Source organism: Dendrobates tinctorius, unplaced genomic scaffold (genome assembly GCF_039654945.1).
Source record: "Dendrobates tinctorius isolate UK_male_01 unplaced genomic scaffold, ASM3965494v1 ptg000011l, whole genome shotgun sequence".
Lineage (NCBI taxonomy): Eukaryota > Metazoa > Chordata > Amphibia > Anura > Dendrobatidae > Dendrobates > Dendrobates tinctorius.
Window position 1 is genome coordinate 127,085,641 of NW_027361679.1, and position 21,860 is coordinate 127,107,500.

At 46.0% G+C, this 21,860-nt stretch overlaps 1 protein-coding gene across 2 annotated transcripts in view; it reads left to right on the forward strand.

Annotated features, from left to right (window-relative positions):
• Positions 1–21,860, forward strand: part of TLE2 (TLE family member 2, transcriptional corepressor) — a 64,047-nt gene that overhangs the window by 20,427 nt on the left and 21,760 nt on the right. For both annotated transcript variants that reach the window (XM_073547453.1, XM_073547445.1), the window contains exons 3-5: positions 17,829–17,956; positions 20,351–20,414; positions 21,388–21,432. In XM_073547453.1, the coding sequence (XP_073403554.1) occupies positions 17,829–17,956; positions 20,351–20,414; positions 21,388–21,432 (237 nt within the window). The remainder of the gene's footprint in view (positions 1–17,828; positions 17,957–20,350; positions 20,415–21,387; positions 21,433–21,860) is intronic.

Consider the following 21,860-nt stretch of genomic DNA (forward strand, 5'->3'; position numbering starts at 1 on the left):
GAACTCCCCACTTCCTTTCCTACACACAATGTTTTATGGTAACCTGTACCACCGTCAAAGAGACTCTTAGTTGACCCGGTGTAGGGGGAAATCTGGATACATGTGACATGTAGGCTGGGCGCTCTTTCCAGGGAATGGACTAAATGTAGTGTTCGTTTCCAATGTAAAATCGCAGCATGCTACTTCTGAACTGATCCACCCAGCATGTATTCACTCCATTCACTGTTATAGCAAGCATTCTGAATGGTACAACTCTCCACCTCTGCTGGCTGTCCTTTCTACTGCAATATATCCAAATGGTACAAATCCATACTTCTGCTTGCTGTCCGTCTTCTGCTGCTTTACCATTTTGCCATATTTTAATGTGCCTGCTAAAGCTTTGGTATAATTAATTTGTTGCACTGTATTTAATACTTACTGCTTTATATCCGTGACTGGGGCCTCTCTAGATCTTATCAGGTGGAAGGTGCTATAGCAAATAGATGCAGCCTGGTCTCGTGCCTTTGATCATCTAACCACCCCCTGGTGTGCTGGCCCCAGCTGCCAAATTTTCCCAAACCAGCTCCCACAATCCCTCTCTCCTGACCCTGTAGTGTGGCCTATATATTTAGTAGTTCCTAAGGGGAAGCATGCAGAGTGGGGTGCAGCACGCAATCATCCCATAAGCAAAGCATCACAGAAGCTAAGCATCAAGAAAACGGCAGTTATTCATGGCAGGAATTGGGTAACCCACACTTTGCTTTCCCCTTTAACCATGTGCTTTATTTCTATCCTCCTGTGCTCCCTTGCCATCCACATTCACCGCCCCATTCCTCCTCCATCACGACTCATACACATCAGCCCCTCTATACTTCCCTCTCCCATGTACAGCTCTCATGCACTCCTCACCTTCCTGAAAAACTTCAGCCCATCTTGCCCAAACACATCGCAGAAAATAACTACTTACAATTCCAACAACTATTTGCTCTTTATCTTCCTAATCCTACTGATTTCAGGTGACATCTCCCCCTACCATACCTCATATCGAAACCATAATAATCTGATTAATATTACTTGCACTCCCTCATCTCCATCTTTTAATTCTGCCCTCTGGAATCCACTGTATGTTTGTAACAAGCTTCCTTTCCTGCACAACTACTTTCTGAACAACTCTCTTAATCTGTTGGCCCTCGCTGAAACCTGGATTCAGGATTCTGACACTGTCTCTCCTCTGCCATTTCCTATGATGGCTTACAATTCTCTCATTCCCCGAGACCCACAAACAGACATGGTGATGGAGTCGGCATACTCCTGTCCCCACAATCCACTTTCCAGGTCATTTCCCCCCCCCCCCTCCCCCCAGTTCCATCACTCTCATTCCCTTCTTTTGAGGTCCACATCATCAGGCTCTTCCGTCCCCTCTCCCTCAGAGTAGCAGTCATATACCGGATCCTGGGCTTACCAACCCACTTTTTTGACCATTTCTCTGCCTGGCTGCCGCACTTCATGTCCTCAGAATTCTCCCACCCCTTATCCTGGGAGACTTCAACATCCCATTAACAGCCCTACTTCCACATCTGCATCCCAGCTTCTATCACTAACCACCTCTCTAGGCCTCTCGCAGCTTTCAACCTCTGAGACACACAAGGACGGTAATACCCTTGATCTGGTCTTTGTCCGGCTCTGTTTAATCTCCAACCTAAATAACTTACCGCTTCCACTCTCTGATCACAACATTCTCTCCTTCACGCTCACAAATCCTCGCCCACCCCAGCTCACTACTACCTACCACACAGTCAGAAATCTACAAGCCATTAACCCTCAGACACTTTCAGACTCCCTACACTCATCACTGTCCCCAATCTCCTCTTTTTCCTGTCCTGACCTGCTGTTCATCACTACAACGACACTCTTAGAAGCACCCTTGACCAAGTAGCTCCCCTCACCCTCAGAACCTCCAAGCACAGAGTAAAACAGCCCTGGCTCACATCGCAAACTCAACTTCTCCAGCGATGCTCTAGGAGTGCTGAACGCCTATGGAGAAAAACCCGCACACCAGAAGACTTCATGCACTTCAAATTTATGTTAAGAGCCTATAACACTGCCCTTCACCTCGCCAAACAGACCTACTTCACCACCCTGATCTCCTCACTAGTCAACAACCCCATAAACTTTTTGACACTTTTCACTCCCTCCTCAGGCCAAAAGCACAAGCCCCTATCACAGACATTTGTGCTGACGATCTGGCCTCCCACTTTACTGAAGAAATAGATAATATCCGTCAGGAAATCTGCTACCAACCACCAAGTGCTGTGACTCCCATCCCTTCCTGCATCTCCCCTGGCTCACTTTCCATATTTGATCCCATCACAGAAGAAGTCTCTAGACTCCTCTCGTCCGACCACATGCACTACCGACCCCACTCCCTCACATCTCCAGTCTCTCTCTCTCCAGTTGTCACAACTCGCCTAACTGTAATCTTTAATCTCTCCCTCTTCTCGGGCATTTTCCCATCCTCCTTCAAACATGCCATAGTTACTCCATTACTAAAGAAACCCGCTCTCGACCCATCCTGCGCAAACTACAGACCAGTCTCCAATCTCCCCTTCATCTCTAAACTTTTGGAGTGCCTTGTTTACTCCCGCCTTACCCATTACCTCTCCACTGACTCCCTCCTAGACCCTTCACAGTCCGGCTTCCGCCCCCTACATTCGACTGAAACTGCACTCATCAAAGTGACCAATGACCTTCTGGCAGCCAAACCTAACGGTGATCACTCTCTGCTCATTCTTCTTGAACTATCTGCAGCTTTCGACACTGTTGACCACCATCTTCTACTCTCTAGGCTCCAGTCACTAGACATTAAGGACACTGCTCTCTCCTGGTTCTCTTCCTATCTTTTTGACCGCTCCTTCAGTGTTTTGTTTTCTGGCTCCACGTCATCTCTTCCTCTCGCTGTCGGGGTACCTCAGGGCTCAGTCCTTGGCGCCCTTCTCTTCTCTCTCTACACGGCCCCAATTGGACAGACCATCAACAGATTTGGCTTTCAGTACCATCTTTATGCTGATGACACACAACTATATACGTCATTCCCTGACCTTACCCCCACTGTACTAAAGAATGCCAGTGACTGTCTGTCCGCAGTCTTCAACATCATGTCCGCTCTCTCTGAAACTCAACCTCTCCAAAACTGAACAACTTCTGCGCCCACCATCTACTAACCTCCCTAAATCTGACACCTTCCTCTCTGTGGGTGGCACCACAATAACACCCCGGCAGCAGGCGCGCTGTCTGGGTGTTATGTTTGACACCAATCTCTCCTTCACATCCCATATACAATCTTTTACCCGCTCTTGCCGCTTACACCTAAAGAACATCTCTAGAATCCGCCCGTTTCTCACCATGGAAACAAAAAAAACCCTCACTGTAGCATTGATCCACTCCCACCTGGATTACTGCAACGCTCTATTAATTGGCCTCCCCATTACTCGACTATCCCCTCTCCAGTCCATACTTAATGCAGCGCTCAGGATCGTCCAATTGGCTGCCCATTCATTATAGGATCCAATTCAAAGTACTTGTTCTCACCCACAAAGCTCTCCACAGTGCAGCACCCCCCTACATCTCCTCTCTCATTTCTGTCTATCGGCCTAACCGACCGCTGCGCTCTGCAAACGACTTTTGACTAACCTCTGCACTAATCCGTACCTCCCACTCCTGACTCCAAGACTTCTCCCGCGCTGCGTCAATCCTCTGGAATGCTCTACCCCAAGAAATTAGGACTATCCACAATTTGCATAGTTTCAGGCGCTCCCTCAAAACATTTGATCAGAGCGGCCTATCACGTTCACTAATCACAGTCATTCTATGTGTAAGTGTGCATGAGTAGCCCATTCACTATCTCCATCCCTCAAGATGGCTGGACCATCATTGTAAATACACACCTGTACTTTGTATCTCCCCCACCTCATTGTATAGATTGTAAGCGCTCACGAGCAGGGTTGTCTTATTTTTTTTAAAAATTGTTACTTATGACTTGTGTTTTGAAACTGTTAAACTGTAAAGCGCTGCGGAATATGTTGCCGCTATATAAATAAAGATTATTATTCTTGTCACCGAGACTAGGCCAAGACTCGCCAATGCAAGTCTATGGGTGCGAGGGGAAAAAAAAAATTGAAGAGCACTCGGACCATGCCAGTGCTGTCTGATTTTTACCCACCGGTGTCCTTTGAAAAGCCGGCAATTCATGTGCCGCGTACAGTAAAATCATTGACAGGTTAGAATAGATATACAGTGTGTGTATAGATATAGCTCTGGCAAAAATTGAGACCACTGCAACATTTTCAGTTTGTCTGATTTTTCTCTTTATAGGTATATTTTTGAGTAAAATGTAAATTGCTCTTTTATCTATAAACAACTGACATGTCTTTGAATTCCCAAGCAATAAATTTTGTATTTATTTTCAGAGAATGAGAAACACACACCACACCACACCACACCACACACACACACACTATTTATATTTCATAGATAGAAGAAAAGCTGGCAAAATCACAGTAGGAGCCGACGGGATAGAAGAGATGGATTACCATATTTTTCAGACTATAAGATGCACTTTTTCCCAGCAAAAAATTGGGAGTATGGGTGCTTCTTATAGTCCCTTACCAAGGGGTTGCAGCGGTGGTGTAGCAGCGGAAACAGCGCCCGCAGAGGTGTGGCGATGCTGAGGCTTGGTGTCGGCAGTGCAGAGTACATCGTTGGTTTCCCTTTGACTATCTTCCTGATGCTGTGGGCGGCCGGAGGCTGCTCGTGCGCAGATTGAGAGCTCGGTGGCCATTTTCCTGAAGCCGAGGGCCGCCGAGATCTCAATCTGCGCACGTGCGGCCTCAGGAAGATGGCTGCAGAGAAACCGGTGATGTGCTCGCTGTGGACATGGTGCCAGGGCGTCGCCACATTTCTGCCTCTGGCATCCTGTGGAAGGGACCCTGCTCCATGCTCTGCCTCACTTCCATCACCAGACCCGCAGCATCGCACCTCGTGACTGCAGCATTGCCTCACTTCTGCCGCCGCTGGCTTCCTGTGGAAGGGGCCATGTCTCCTTTGACTCCGCTCTACCACTGCTGGCACTCAGGTAAAATACCTTAAATTCGGACAATAAGACGGACCCCCATCTTATAAAAATCTTTTTTTTTTTTCTATTTTTCACCCCAAAATTTGCGGTGCGTCTTATAGTCCGAAAAATACGGTACATACAGTAAGCACAAACGAAATAGGTTGATATATAGATGTCTGTGACAAAATTAGCACAGCTTACTGTACATGTACAGTATTTAATAAAAGATTACTTTTCGGGAAAAAAATGGCGTGGGAGCCATTTGTATCCAGCAGAGGGAAAGCCGATGGCTGGGAGGTGATGTTCATAGCCTGGAAAGGGAGTACTACCCATGGAGCTTTCCAGGCTATTAATATCAGCTCACAGCTGTATAATTAGCCTTTACCGGCTATTAAAATGTGGGACCCAAACAAAATGACATGGTGTCCCCCTATAATTAATAACCAGCAAAGGCTGGCTGATATTATTAGCCTAGGAAGGGGCCATGGTTTAGCCCCCCCTGGCTAGAAAAAAAAAAAATCTGTCATTTGCCCCAGAAAAGGCGCATCTCTGAAATTCGCCATTTCTGACATTTAGGCTCGCTCCTCCCACTTGCCCTGTAGCGGTGGCAAGTGGGGGGTGATAGTTTGGGGGGTTGATGTCACCTTTTGTATTGTCAGGTGACATCGAGCCCGAGGTTATTAATGGAGCCTGCAGCTGTCCTGCATAGGCTTTGCTGATTATTAATTATAGGGGGATCCTACTTTTTCTTTTTTTTTTTTTTTTTGAAGGGGGGGGGGGGGTCACTCATTTTGATAGCCGGTAAAGACTAATTATACAGCTGTCAGCTGATATTAATAGTGGGAAGCTCCATGGCTATTACCCCCTTCCCAGGCTATAAACATCGGCCTCCAGACGTAGGCTTTCCCTCTGCTCATTATGAAAATTATGTGGGAGCCCACGCCGTTTTTTTTTTTTTTTTTTCCCGACAAATAACTTTTTATTAATGAAATGTACAGTAAGCTGCACACACTACACTAATTGTATTTGTCACTGACATCTATATAGCTACCTATTCTATTTACTGTATGTAATCCATCTCTCTGCACATGAATTGACGGCTTTTCATCTATCTTTATATGTATATGTGCGTTTTGACGAATATTTCCTTTGAAAACTATGTGTAAATGACTTGGCATTCCTCTATGTAAAGGCTCATGCCAGAATCGGAGAGCAGTTGCACTGCTTTCGGATTTAAATCTGATGCTAGGTGTGAAAAATCGGATTGTACTCGCGTTGCACTCGTGCGATTCTCGGCAGGAAGACTTAGACCGATTTTTCATATGTTTAGTGTGACTCCGGCCTTTTTTGTTCCTCGTGATCTCTGTGTAATGTGGAATCGCACATAAGCAATTTTTATGGGAAAAAAACTCCCCATGCAGTGTAGTCATCAGTAACTGGCAGCTCACACGGACTGTGGAAACCTGGCTAACATTGGTCAGTGCGCTGTCTGTTTGCACTAATTGCGCCCATGACCTGAATGTTTGTGGTTACAGCCCTATACAGTAGCGTATTTCACTGGATTACCACGAGGACGCCATACATATGATAGATGTTCAGCACGCACATTCAAGAAGTCAACATCTGTCAATTCTACCAAAGCATGTGGTCCGACCAGTCGGGCTCCCGCCTTGCATACGTAGCCTTGTGCATGTGGCCTGGACAGAGGCACCTACGGCGTAAATAAAATCACTCCAGGGTACACTGGAGAACATTGGCTCAAATTTTGCTGAATCAGCTGAGAAAATCTGGAAACGCCACAATGGCATTTTTCTTTTGGTTTTTGGTCTGCCGTACTTACTGGCAGTTTTCTGATATATTTATTTTGTTTATCTAAGGCTAGTTTCACACTAGCGTTTTTTAGCGCTGCGCTATGTGCGCAATAGAATCGCATACAAAAAACGCATCATGTGTTTTTTGTATGCGTTTGCTTTTTCTAGGCGCATGTGTTTTAACCAGTTTCTAGTCATGTTAACTCTTAAAACATATGCGATATTTTTTTTTTTTAAACGCAGCCTGTGTTCCCATAGACTGTAATGTGTGTTTTTTTTTTTTTTTTTCTTTGTGCAATCCGTACGCATGCGTTTTTTTGAGACAGGTCGGACGGACCAAAAATGCAACAGGTTGCGTCCGGCGCGCCTAGGCGCACACTACAAAAAAAAGCATGCGCACGAAAACGCATACGAACGCGTGCATGCGCTAGACCATGTGCCCCCATGTTAAACATAGGGGCGCAGGACGCATGCACATGGACACGCACAAAGCGCAGCGCTAAAAAACGCTAGTGTGAAACCAGCCTAACAAATGTGTTTTTTGTTTTGCTTTTCAAATTGGTGCGAGTAGACTTATTTTTTTTTTTTTTTAATGGTGTAGACATTTTCAGACATTTTAAGGAGCATACCCATTTTGCTAGATGGAGCTTTAGTGGACGTGATGACAGTAAATTATTCTTTTTTTTTTTTTATTCCCCCACCTTCCCTTTTATCTTTTAAATGCAAAGAAAATGAGGCTGCGCTGAACTTCACAGCAGAACCAAAGTGGCAGCGACTGAGGCCTTCAGATTAGTTTGCACCCTGCTATCGTGTCGTGAAAGGGGGTGATGGGGGGCCTCTGTGGTACCATGGGCTTGTGCATCTTAAATCACATTGAAATTTCTAAGGGGAGAGATATATACATATATATATATATATATATATATATATATATATATATATATATATATATATATATATATATATATATATATATATATATATATATATATATATATCTCAATCATTTTTTTTTTGGGGGGGGGCTTCAGATGGCTGTCCATCACTACTAGAACTTGTGTTTCTGCTCGGCTTCCCCTCTATGCCATGCTACTGACAGATCGGGCTGCACGTACTATGTTTCCTGTATACATAGCAGCAGCTCTGCATGGTATTGCAGCATAGAAGTAAATGAAGCAATATTCGGCATAGCTATAAATGAGCAGTTCTAGCAATGCTAACTTTGAAAAAGGGTCACCTAAGCCACACTGCCCCTTAAATAGCTGATCATTGTGGGTGCCAAGAGTGAGAACTCAACAGATCTGATATTCGGGGCGTATCTTAACCCTTTTTACTTTACATCAAATTCCCCTCCATATTTGTAGGTATGTTGAGCATAGACCTGTGGTTATGAATACATGCCCTTCTCATTTTTCCCACATGGATGAGTCTGGTGTATTGGGAATATAAATGATGGCTTTGTGGTCGTATCTATTTTATCACGGGCTTTAGCCTTTCTCTTCAGCTCCTGTATCCCATGACCTGCCGTCCCTTTAACCGATCAGCCACTTTATCTTGCTGACTGCTGGCTTGATAGCAGCTAGTGTAGCTGTCCCCAGAGGGGGCGCGCAGTTCCGGAAAGTGGAGCAGAATATCAAGTGCTGGAGCACCAGTGGTTGTGGGTGACTTGTCATAGTTCACTGTCCCTGTGTCATGATCCCAGTGCAGGCTTTTGAGCTGCACGTCAGGGGTTAATGTCTGGAGCTCAGTGTAGGTTTTGACCTGCACACCTGGGGTTAATGATTGTGGCCTCTTTCTGGTTCTGGGAGAGCTTCTTAAACCCCTGGGAAGCTCCAATCAATGCCAGTTATACTTTGGCCAGTGTGCTGACCCCCGTGTGTCTGTATATTGCTATAGCTTGTTTATATGGTTCTGACCCGGTTCTGTTTCCCGTTGTGAGTTTGCCTGTTGATTTTGTACTGTGCTATCCTCTCTGTGTATGACTCATTGCCTGTGATCTGACTCACTGCTCGCCCCTCTTGTACCTTGCAGCTATCTCTGTGTATGACTCATTGGCTACGTCCTGGCTATCCTCCCTGTCTATGCCAATTGGTAACTTTGTCTCGCAGTTACCATGCTAGGAGTTCTCTTGCAGCTCCTAGCTCTCTGGAGTTTAGGCCACGCCCCTAGCAGTCACATGCTTCAGGCCCTGCGGCTCTGAAGTACGCATCTACTCGGCTGCTGCCTCCTCCACAGGTATCTTTGAGCACAGTTCGCTTTACTCAGGACACGCGCACTGGCTCAGTGAGCAAGTTCAGTGCGGTGTTTCTGACATTATAACTGGCCTGCTATATTTTTTTTTTTTTTTTTTCTTTCCTCACTTCTGCAGCATGGACCCAATGTGTGCTTTATCTGAGCAGGTGAAATGCTTGACTCGGTCACTGCAGAAGCTTAGTTTGGAACACCAAGCTCTGGCCCAGTCACAACGGCGGGTGGAGTACTCAGTTCAGGGGGTGCTTTCCGCAGGCTTCCAGCAGGTGGGGAATAGAGATGTCATTTTAGTCCCACCCAAATCCCCGGTTAAATTGCCAGATACGTTTTCTGGTAACAAAGATGATTTCGGAGCATTTAAGAAGGGTTGTAAGCTCTTTTTCTCTTTGAGACCCCGCTCCTCTGGGGATGAGAAACAGAGGGTGGGGGTGGTTATGTCCCTGCTTAGGGGGTCCCCACAAGCCTGGGCATTTTCGCTTTCCTCTTCTGCCCCTGAGAGAATGTCTGTGGATGAGTTTTTTTTGAAGCCTTAGGGCTTATTTATGATGAGCCTGATAGAGTGCGTTTGGCTGAGGACAAGGTGATGAGTGTCTGTCAGGGGGAGCACTCGCCCGAATGGTTCTGTACTGAATTCAGACGTTGGGCAGCCAAGATTTCCTGGAGTGATGCCTCCCTTTGGGGGCTGTTCCGTAGAGGCCTGTGTGAACGTCTGAAGGATGCTTTGGCACTCCATCCTCCGCCTGACTCCCTGGAGAATGCCATGACCCAAGCGGTTCGCATGGATCGCACACTGCGGGCTAGAGGTGTTGTGCAATGGGAAACACCATTATTCTTCAGTGGAGATGACTCCAGTGGAATCGGACTCTTCCTGTGGCTATGGAGGTGAGCGCTGTCACCTGTGAGGAAAAGGAAAGCAGCTGCCGGGAGAAGCAGTTGTGCTTCTATTGTGGGGAATCTGGATACTGGAAGAAGGACTGCCCCTCCTATCCGTCATCCTCCAAGATGGCGGGAAACGACTAGGTCTGGGTAGTAGTCGAGGAGGCTACCCAGACCTTCAGGTACAATTTTCCTCACGTGCAAAAATGGTGCTGCACGTGGAACTGGAACTTGGTAATGGTCCGGTTCAGACTACTGCTTTTGTTGACTGTGGTTCTGCTGTGAACCTGATTGATACCAAAGTTATGACTCTTAATAAGATAAGGACAGTCAGGCTTCAGGATCCTGTTAAACTTGTGGCAATTGACTTGTCTCCTCTTACTCAGGATGGTATCTGTTGCAGGTCTCAACATTTTTCTCTAAAAGTGGGTTCCACTCATGTGGAAAAACGAAGTTCTCTTGTGCTAGATAACTTGCCTGCAGGACTGGTACTGGGGATGCCTTGGCTTCAATGCCATAATCCTACCATTGATTGGGTTACAGGGGAGATCACTCAATGGGGATGTAAAGATAAATGTGGTAACCTGGGACATCTTGTTAACGCTGTTAAATCCGTATCTGTGTCGTCTGTCGGTCTGGAAGGTATTCCGGATACCTGAAGCATTTTGAAGACGTCTTTTCCGAAAGTGAGGCTGAGGCGCTGCCACCACATAGACCCTACGATTGTGCCATTGATTTAGTACCCGGAGCCAAGTTACCTAAGGCTCGATTGTTCAATTTGTCTGGGCCTGAGCGCCAAACCGTGAAGGAGTACATAGCTGAGAGTCTCCGCAAAGGGCATATCAGGCCTTCTGTGGCAGCAGGATTCTTCTTTGTGAAGAAGAAAGATGGTGGTTTGCGGCCGTGCCTCAACTTTCGGGAACTGAACAAGATAACGGTTAGGAACACTTACCCGCTTCCCCTCATCCCAGACTTATGTAACCAGTTAGCTGGGACCCAATGGTTCTTCAAGTTAGATCTGCGGGGGGCCTACAATCTGATAAGGGTTCAGGAAGGGGACGAGTGGAAAACTGCATTCCTCACATCAGAAGGACTCTTTGAGAACCTGGTAATGCCGTTTGGGTTAACTAATGCACCCGCTATTTTCCAGAATTTCATCAATGTTGTGTTTTCTGACCTGATAGGCTGTTTTGTTATTTATTTGGATGACATTTTAGTGTATTCCCCGGACAGCCAATCTCACTTGCAACATCTACAGACAGTTCTCCAGAGACTCGGGGAGAACCGATTGTTCGCTAAATTGGAAAAATGTTCGTTTTTTGTACAGGAACTGTCTTTTTTTTCGGGTTGATTGTGTCCTGTGAGGGGTTTCGTATGGATCCTAAGAAGGTGCTGGCGATCGCTGACTGGGTTCAGCCTCGAGACCTCAAGGGGCTCCAGCGCTTGTTAGGATTTGCGAACTATTATCGAAGATTCATTAAAGGTTTCTCACAAGTGGTTAAACCACTCGCGTATCTTACCCAGAAGGGGGCTCATGTAAAAAATTGGTCTGTACTCGCTAAGGAGTCCTTCTCAGCGATTAAGAAATGTTTCATGTCTGCCCCGGTGTTGGTACAACCAAACCCGTCCAAACCATTCATTGTGGAGGTGGATGCTTCTGAAGTGGGGGTGGGGGCTGTGCTGTCCCAGGGTCTGGCCACCCTTACCAATCTCAAACCCTGTGCCTTCTCCAAGAAGTTCTCTTCAGCCGAGAAAAACTGATGTAGGCAATAGAGAACTTCTTGCGGTCAAGCTGGCGTTTGAGGAATGGAGGCACTTTTTGGAAGGGGCGGCTCACCCTATCACGGTTGTCACGGATCACAAAAATTTGGCATACCTCGAATCTGCTAAGAGGCTTACTCCTAGACAATCCCATTGGTCACTTTTTTTTTTTTTTTTTTTTTTTCCACGATTTCAGTTCTCCATTACTTTTCGACCGGGGTCCAAAAATGTTAAAGCGGATGCCCTGTCCAGAAGCTTTGACCCAGTGTCTCCCCCTGAGCCGCCGTCCTCCATTCTTCCCCCCAGGGGTGCTATTGGCAGGGGTCTCAACTGAGTTGGAACAAGAAATTCTAGGGGCTCAGGCCCTAGCTCTGGCAACCAGGCCAGGGGACAAACGGTTTGTTCCAGATTCATTGCGGCCTAGACTTCTGCAGGAGTTTCATGAGTCTATGCTGAGTGCTCATCCAGGTATCACGGCCACTAGAGAGGCAGTAGCCAGGGGTTTTTGGTGGCCTTCATTAAGGTCCGATGTCAAGGAATTTGTTTCTGCTTGTGGTGTGTGTGCCCTTTCCACATAACCGGCCAGATGGGGAACTCATACCTTTACCGGTTCCTGATAGGCCATGAACTCATCTTTCCATGGATTTTATTACCGGCCTTCCACCTTCCAGGGGCAATACCGTGATCTGGGTGGTGGATAGGTTTTCTAAACAGGCCCATTTCATTCCCTTGGCAGCATTACCCTCAGCAGAAACATTATCAAGGTTGTCTGTGCAGCATGTGGTCCGATTGCATGGGGTACCCCTGAATGTTGTGTCTGACAGAGGTGTGCAGTTTGTGGCCAAATTTTGGAGGGCGTTGTGTATGAAATTGGGCATCTCGCTCTCCTTCTCGTCGGCGTAGCACCAGGAGAGTAATGGTCAGACAGAACGCACCAATCATTCCCTGGAACAAATTCTAAGGTGTCTGACCTCCGCCAGACAGGAGGATTGGTGTGATGCGTTACCGTTGGCGGAATTCGCTTTTAACAACCGGGTGAGTCAGTCCACCAACATGTCCCCATTCCTGATTAACTATGGGTTTAATCTGCATTTTGGGGAGTTTTCACGGTTGGATTCCGGTTGTCCAGGGGTAGAGGGGTACGTTCAACGGTTAAAAAACCTCTGGGCTGAAGTCCAGCGTAATATCTCTCGGGCCCAGGGGAGGTACAAATATTTTGCTGACAAAAAGAGAGCCTCGGGAGACATGTTTCAGGTGGGAGAAAAGGTTTGGCTTTCCACACGTAACATCAACTTAACGGTACCATCAGCTAAGTTGGGACAAGTTCATTGGTCCGTACGAGATTATGGAGATAGTCAACCCAGTGGCATATAGGTTGCGTCTCCCCGCCTCCTTAAAAATATCCAATGTGGTCCATAAATCTCTGAAATCCGTAGGGTCTGTCAAAGAGGACTCCGAGCCTGTTGTTCCTCCAGTGCTGGTGGAGGGTCAGTTGGAGTATGAGGTCGGACATATTGTGGACTCTCGGCGGGTGCGCCGCTCTTTGCAGTACCTGGTCCACTGGAAGGGATATGGACCAGAGGAGCGCTCATGGGTCCCTGCTCGCTCTGTACATGCAGATCGCCTTGTTCGGGCTTTCCATGCCAAGTACCCGGGTAAGCCTGGGGGTCCAGAGGCCCCCCTTTGAGAGGGGGGTACTGTCATGATCCCAGTGCAGTTTTTTGAGCTGCACGTCAGGGGTTAATGTCTGGAGCTCAGTGCAGGTTTTGACCTGCACACCTGGGGTTAATGATTGTGGCTTCTTTGGTTCAGGGAGAGCTTCTTAAACTTATACTTTTGCCTTTGGCCGAGTGTGGTGACCTCTGTGTGCCTGTTCGTTGTTATAGCTTGTTTATATGGTTCTGACCCGGTTCTGTTTCCCGTTGTGAGTTTGCCTGTTGATTCTGTACTGTGCTATCCTCTCTGTGTATGACTCATTGCCTGTGATCTGACCTCTCTCTGCTCGCCCCTCTTGTACCTTGCAGCTATCTCTGTGTATGACTCATTGGCTACGTCCTGACTATCCTCCTTGTCTATGCCCCTTGGTAATTTTGTCTCGCAGTTACCCTGCTAGGAGTTCTCTTGCAGCTCCTAGCTCTCTGGAGTTTAGGCCACGCCCCTAGCAGTCACGTGCTTCAGGTCCTGCTCTTCTGAAGTACGCATCTACTCGGCTGCTGCCCGCTCCACAGGTATCTTTGAGCACAGTTCGCTTTACTCAGGGCACGCGCACTGGCTTAGTGAGCAAGTTCAGTGCGCTGTTGCTGACACCCTGGTGAAGCATTGCCTAACAGACGTTGGCTGGCAGCCAGTGGCGGAGTGATGACACGTGAGATGGTGAATGGCTTCTCTTGTCGCTGTAGAGATCCCAGATGTGCTGAAATGTAATAAGACGTTACAAATTGGTGCAATTGTGGAATATATGTTACATTTTCATGAATAAGATCTCCTTCAGATGTAAGAAGTGTTTGAGCATGCACATGGGCTACACTGAGCACCCCATAAAAATCATTACATGGGTCCAAGTATCACAGTAGATCAATGTTCAGTTATCTACGTCACAAAGTATCAAAACCCAAAAAATGAGCCATGTTTGTGAATGCACACCTATGGATTGCACGTCTACCCTCTGGCCATTTAACAAGCAGAACCTGAGAGAAAAAAAAACAATATGAACAAATAACCTGTAATAAATATTAGAACATGTAGATAATATGGGATACTTGGTTAACATTTTGTGATCAAAAAAAGTGTAAAGCCATCCCACCATGACTAGGTGTACCCAACTCTGTAGTTCACGTCACTGTGTCAGCAGATGGCCAGAGTAGCACCTGGTCCCGACTGTTCAGACTCCTGCCCGTGGCAAGCTATAAAAACACAATGGACGGACAGCCCAAAAGGGAGAGCAACGCCCCTGTTTGTACAAAAATCTGAAACAGAACAAAAAAGAGCTTGAGCATATACTGACTCATGGTTAAGTACCATCCCAATTGGGTACACCTTGTTGCAGTGGGATGGTTTTTATGCTTTTTTTTTTTTTGTTTGTTTGTTCATAAGTGTGACGTACCGCATTTTATTTACATGTACTATTACTATTTATTTACTTAGTACAGGGTGTTTGCTCATTTTGTCTTTGTTCCATTATGGAAACCAAGATAAAGTGGGTAGTATGTATGTTGGATGTGGTTACATTGTTGCACATGGAAACAAAGTTTTTGTTTGTTTGGTTTTTTTTGCATGAAAACTGTCTAGTTGCCAGTTTCTCCTGCTCTTACATTGCCCTGTATAAAAAAAACAAAACAAAAAAAAAACTATATACTGCGACTGCAGAAGAGGGTAGAAGGATACAGAACAGCATACACTGGCATTGGTTTCAGGTATGTCCTGGAGGCCATATCACAGCATCGCGCTAATACTGCCTTCTGTCAAGATGCTTATTCTACATGCCATGTGCAGTATTTCTGATGTGTTCTAAAACTGTGTTTAGCTGGGCAATGCCTCGTACTGTGGTTATGGAAAGTGTGTGAATAGCCCTAGTGCTGTCATGTCCCGGACAGTGTGATTGTTGCTTCCAACCGTTGTGCTAAGGCCTGTTTCACACTTCAGTTATTTGACGTCAGTCAAAATCCGCCAGAGTGTGGGGAAAAAAAGGATCAGTTTCCGTTTTGTCACGGATGGCACAGGATCCGTTTTGGCTGCTAAGTTAATGAAATTTAAAGTGACATGAGTCGAGAGAGAGAGCGCTATTTCGCTGCTTGCAGAACGGCGCCAGTGTAAAAAAAAACCCTGTTTCATTGTCCGTCTGCTCCGCCCGGGAACCGCTAAAATTTTAGCGGATCCGTCAAAAAACGGAAGCAACGGATGACCATCAGTCAAAATCCGCCGCTAATGTAAGTCGATGGGGAAAAAACGGATCTGCCAAAAAAAGGGGTGGATCCGTTTTTTTCTAAAAGTGGCGGATTTTGACTGACGTAAAAAGACTGAAGTGTGAGACAGGCCTAAGCTGCACGTATCCCCGTAGTCTGTGCACCTTTACATTTTGGCGTACCGTACATTATAGGGTCTTTTAGCTAAATGTATGGGTGCTCCACAGTATTTTGTAATTCTTTGATGCAATAAGTAATGTAAGAAATAAGAGTGTACACAAGGCTGCCGATCCTATAGTACCAAGTTGTTGTTTTTTCTGAATGCCACAGCCACCTTTTGTTTTAAAGGGGATGTCACCAGGTTTGTGCTACCTAATTTGAGAGTAAGGGCCCCGTTACACATAGCTCCCGACAACGATATGACCTGGTAGGGATCACTGGTGTGTCGCTAAATGATCGCTGGTGAGCTGTCAAACAGGCAGACTCACCAGAGATCAGGGCCAGCGAGGACGCGGGTAACTAAGTGACGCGTGCGCTTAGTTACCCGCTGTTTACCCTGTATACCAGCTCCCAGCGCGAGCACGCTGGTATCCAGGGTACACAGCGGGTAACTAAGAGATGCGCGCGCTTAGTTACCCGCTGTTTACCAGCTCCTAGCGTCTGCTTACAGCGCTGGGAGCTCGCTGATCGATGGTCTCCCACTGCCACACGCAGCGATGCGTGCTGGCCAGCGGGAGACCAACGAACAAAAAAAGGCCCACGACATTCCTGCACGATCAGCGATACCCGGCGGGAGGGCCGGTCGCTGATGGGTGTCACACACAGCAAGATCGCTGCTGAAGTCGCTGTTGCGTCTCAAAACTTGTGACTCCGCAGCGATCTCGCTTAGTGTGACGGGGGCTTAACATAATGCAGAGACTCTGATTCAAGGGATGTCACTTTCTGGGCTGCTTGCATCAGTTTTATCAGCATGAGATCATTACTAGATGTCTAGCAAACCTGCGGCACCATGTTGCCCTCCAAATTCATGAGTTCTGTATAATCCTGCCCCCCCACCACTGATTGGTAGCTTTCTGCCTATGCACAGTGTACACCGTATGCTGCCAATTGTGGGCAGGGTTACACATAGCTCAGCATTCAGAGAACGGGAAGATCTGCAGCAGAGAGAACAGTGATTTTTTTTTTTTTTTTTTTTTTTTTTTTTTTTTTTTTTTTATCAAAACTGCAGCTAGCAGCCCAGGAAGTGACACGTCAATGACATTAGGATCTCTACCCCTACCTCATACTACTTTCAGATGGGGTAGGAAAAACCTGGTGATTGCCTCTAAAGAAAACCGGTCATCTAATTCAAGCTACCCAAATGTGGGCAGCTGGAATAGGAGCCTGGGCGCGTATAATTTTGCCAGAGTAAATGAACTAAAGATTGCAGTGCTGGAGGTGATTGACGCGTCTCTCCCTATCACCTGCCGGAGCTCTCGGGATAACCAGTCAGAGACAAGGCTGGACTAGTCTGGATTGTTAACCTTTATCTTCTCGGAAATGCCAGCATGCTTCAGAGATGGATATACGTGGCTGCAGCCATGCAACCTGGCTACGATTGATGCTGCCTGCAGTTTGGCACCATGAATCGGGTGACCAGTTCCTTTTAAGCCTCTTTGAATGTGAACCATATAATGGGTTCCTAACATCACTATCGTGATCCTCTAGAATAGTCAAAAGGTCTCCTGTTGGAGCTTAAATGTTACGGACCGGATACTGTAAATCTGCTCCTTACATGCAAATAGAAGCTGATCTGCAGTGCCTGGAAGCGGACACTACACATACAGCGGTACAGCTGCACAGATCGGGAGGGTCCCAGACCTCCATCAATCTGATGACCTCTCATTAGAGCCAATATCAGTGTCACACTTAGCCTTGGTGCCCTCTATGCGAGCAGTCGGTGCCTGGTAGTATCCCGTGCGCTTAGCAGTGTGCTGCTTGCACCTAACTGTGAGTTATTTCCGTATACTTAGACGGACATCTACAGTGGGTAGACTAGTCGACGGTGGACAGTAATGTTTCTCTGGCGATTCGGTGCATGACTAATCTGCTTGTATGCAGATGCGGTTTTAAATATATATTATTTTTTTTCTCCAGGCACATTTGCAAGCATCTGTGGCAGCTGGAACAGTTTCAGGGCCTCCTCAAAGCCTCAAACTCACCTACCCCGAGACCTTGGATCGTATTAAGGAGGAGTTTCAGTTCCTACAAAGTCAGTACCACAGGTAAGCCCCTATGTCTTCCTAAAGCGCAGGGCCAGCCATAGTCCTACTGCTGTGTATGACTGTCACTGCTTCCTGGGAGCCTCACGGTAGAGCAATGTATGGAGAAACATGCTGGATTTTAACCATAGAACTCTGTTGTATTTTGTCTTCTTGCCATACTTGCCTTCCAAGGTCCTGTGTCCGTTAACATGGCTATTAGACAGGGAGAGGCCTTTTTTTACATTGTGTTCATCGTTCAGTGTAACTGATACTATGTGGTAGCACAATTACAGCTATATTAAATTTACACTTGTTTTCAGGTTTCACAAAGATGTGATTTCAACTTTTTTTTTTTTTTTAATGGTTCATATACACAGGCTGATCTTTTATTCTAATTTTTTTTGTATATTCCTGCACCACTAAAGCAGTTGTCCAGTCTTCTGATAGTCCGCAGTCACTATGCGTGACTTCTGACTCCTAACAACGCATGCTCACCGCACGCAGTCAGGTTCTCCATTGTCGCAGGTGAGAACTGAAGGGAACGTGACCGCAGTTGTGCAATTTGCGTACGGCCGGCCACATTCTGACTAGCTGTGCTTGACTTTGCTCAGTTCACTTGTATAGAGCGAGGCCTCACAACTCTAGTTTGCACGTGACTGCATGTATGAAAATCGCTTGCTTGCGGTCACATGACCACTTTCTCTCAACTGCAAAAATGTAGAATCCTGACAGCGTGCGGCCTGCTGTACGGTTTCTGAAGTCTACAGTCACCTACAATCAACCATACTGTGTTTTTGTTTACTGGCCTGTCATCATGGGTGCTCAAGCGACCCACGAGGCAAACAGCAGGGTTCGGAAGGGCAGCTGCACCATTTTGAACACACAATTGGCTGGAATTGAGAGTGCACGCCACTAATGTGCCTAAACAATGGAAAACCCCAACTAATGACCCCCAGTTTGGAAACTACACCCCTCAAGGATTTTATCCAGGGGTGTAGTGAGGATTTTTAACCCAGTGGTCCTATACAGAATGTGATAACATTAGATCATCATATTGACGAACCGTTTTGTTTATTCGTCAGGTGATCATCAGTAAAGTCTATACTGTCAGATAATGGGGAACAAAGCAAGTGCTCATTCATCAATTATCTGCTGGTGTAAATGTTCCATAATTGCTAAGATCCTGGGTTCAGAGTCTTTAGGCCTCATTGACTTTGATTATAGTATCATCCATTTATTTATTTTTTTTTAACGGATCCATAGACTTGCGTTGCCGATATTGATCCGACCCTTGGAACAAAGGCAGATGCGTCTTGCGTTTTTTGCGCAGGCTGAGCTCCATGTGCGTAAAATCGGACATGTGCATGGACCCCGTAGACTACCTATGAAAACTTTGGATCGCACTCGTGAGAAAATCTGATGTCTGCATGAGCCTTTAGATTGTGGAAGTTGCAGGCAGACGTCTGCTGCACACCACAGTCGATGCCTATGTAGTGGACTAGGGTTAAAATACACTTAAAAAGGACTTCGAAATATTGTATTCATTGCTTTGTAAGGAAGGACCACCCTCTATGAACCAAGGCTACTTTAATTAAAGTTGAACATGCTTTTATTTAGGAAAAAAATAATTAAAAGGGTGGTGTCTTTTTTTTTTTTTTTTTTTAATTTTTCTTATTTCTATGTTGGTGACCTTTCCTTATGATTGGAGGACAGACTGTTATCACGATTATCACTACTGTTTAGTGGATGCTCTTGGGTTCTGCAAATCATTCCTATCCTATTGAATGGACGCTGTGCTGCTCAACTCTGTACACCAATTACATTGGTCGAATTTGATAGTGCGAACAGCTAATCTATGGTGGCATCTAAGGATAGGTCATCAATATAAAAGTAGTGGACACCCCCTTTCATATCAGACAAGCTTCAAAGTGCAGTATTACAATGGTACTGAAAAGTCTGATCTTTCCGAAGCGTCCAAAATTCGCAAGGTTCTCCCTAGATCACTGTAACAATATGGCGCTCCATACAACTTGCGGAGTAGCAGAGTGTTTAGTACATACTTTACTACTTTAGTAACACCTGGCAGTAATATGAAGAAGAAAATTCTTTTGGCACACCAGCATAAAGGAAAAAACTTTACTAGGCTAATATGCCATATTAAAATGTAAAAAAAACACCTAGGTTTTTTCACTTATGCCGGTGTGCCGAAAGAATTTTCTTCTTGTGGATATCTGCAGTGCTCACCAGCGAATTCGTGCATCCACCTGTAGATCAATGAACTCTGCCACAAGTGGTTTTCATTCGGATGCGATGCAAGCTCCCAGTCCTCCCTCTCCTGGCAGTAATATGGTAAACGGTAATATGGTATTATGATGCTTTTTTCTGATGCATCTGTTCTTCTTTCATTGCATAAAGTTTAAAGATGGAGTGCGAGAAGCTAGCAACAGAAAAGACTGAGATCCAGAGGCATTATGTCATGGTGAGCGAAACTGGTCTGCAAGTATGACTGATGTGTGTCTGAGGCCTCATAGGCTCTTTCCTCGGGGATGGTGGTGAGCCAGGAGTTAAGTTAATACCTTATTGTACAATTTCTATATAGGACGCCTGGATATGGGGCTTGGCTGAACATGCGCACTGGACACCGGATATAATGCTTATTCTCCTCTTTGCACTATGTTTTATTATGAAGCTCGAAGGTCTTCTCCCTCCCAGCCCCCCAAAACCACATACCACAGTTGTCTAGAAATGACTTAAGCTGCTGATTATGGTTCAAAGATGAGGAAGCAAAACCCTGTATGCTTCTTTTCACACTTGCAGTTTTGCTGTTCTGTCATGCAGGCGGTCACTACTTCTGCCTCCCAAGGATGCAAGCAGAAAAAGCACTTAAAATGTATAGGCTTTCTGCTCTTAGTTTAGCCGTTCCCTTCTCGTTTTGCTCACTAACTCCTGTTGCAGTATTCTCAGTGTGATGAGTTTGGGAAACCATTTACTTGGCAAAATTGCGCCTACAAAGTGTTGGCAAACCTTCTAAGTTCCTTCTATCTGTTGCCTGCTCTAGAGGCTGTTGGGATTGCCACATGGCATGCTTCCCTGGCTACTGTATAAGAAGAGTGCTGCCTCCTAGGAACCGAGGCCAGGACTCGCTGTTTCTGGGCTTCGGATGGGCTCTTCAGTTGCCCACTGGATTGGAAGCTCTGGCGATGAGTGTGCACAAGGTTGCACATGTTTCAAATTGTGGGCTGCAGGAAAAAAAGATTATTTATTAAGGGCTAATTCAGATCACTTTAAAGCTGCAGTTCCCACCCTGACATCATAACCCTAACTTCATCATAGGTAACCGGTGATGATGTAAGATGATGATGCCTGCTGTATGATTGTCTGGATTAGTGTATTCACAGTTAGGGCTGTTATGTTACTATATTATTAACATCCATCTTTCTGACTTCCTGCAGTATTATGAGATGTCCTACGGGCTGAATATTGAAATGCACAAACAGGTAAATCCCTAGTCATTCTCATGACGGTTATGGCTGTGATCTATCCTGGTTTTTCTTGACTACCTTCTTGGATCTTCGGCTTTCTCCATTTCTTCTTGGATCCTTGGCTTTCTCCATTTCTTCTTCGATCCTCGGCTTCCTCCATTTCATCTTGGATCCTTGGCTTTCTCCATATCTTTTTCCTTTTGCACTTGCCATTTGCCTTGCCGTGAGCCGCATCTGTTTGTTTGTGTTGTTTCTTCCTCCCACTCCTTCCTTCATCATGTTCTCCCTCCTTTCCTCGCTGTGGTAGCAGCTTATTCATTCCTCATGCTGTGTGAGTTAAAGTAGCAGTAAATTGCACATTAATGAGCCAGGCCCTCCTCTCTCTGCACGGAAGTAAAAATCCATCGCAGCCCCTCAAGGCAGCTTCAGTCCTGGCAGTGGTG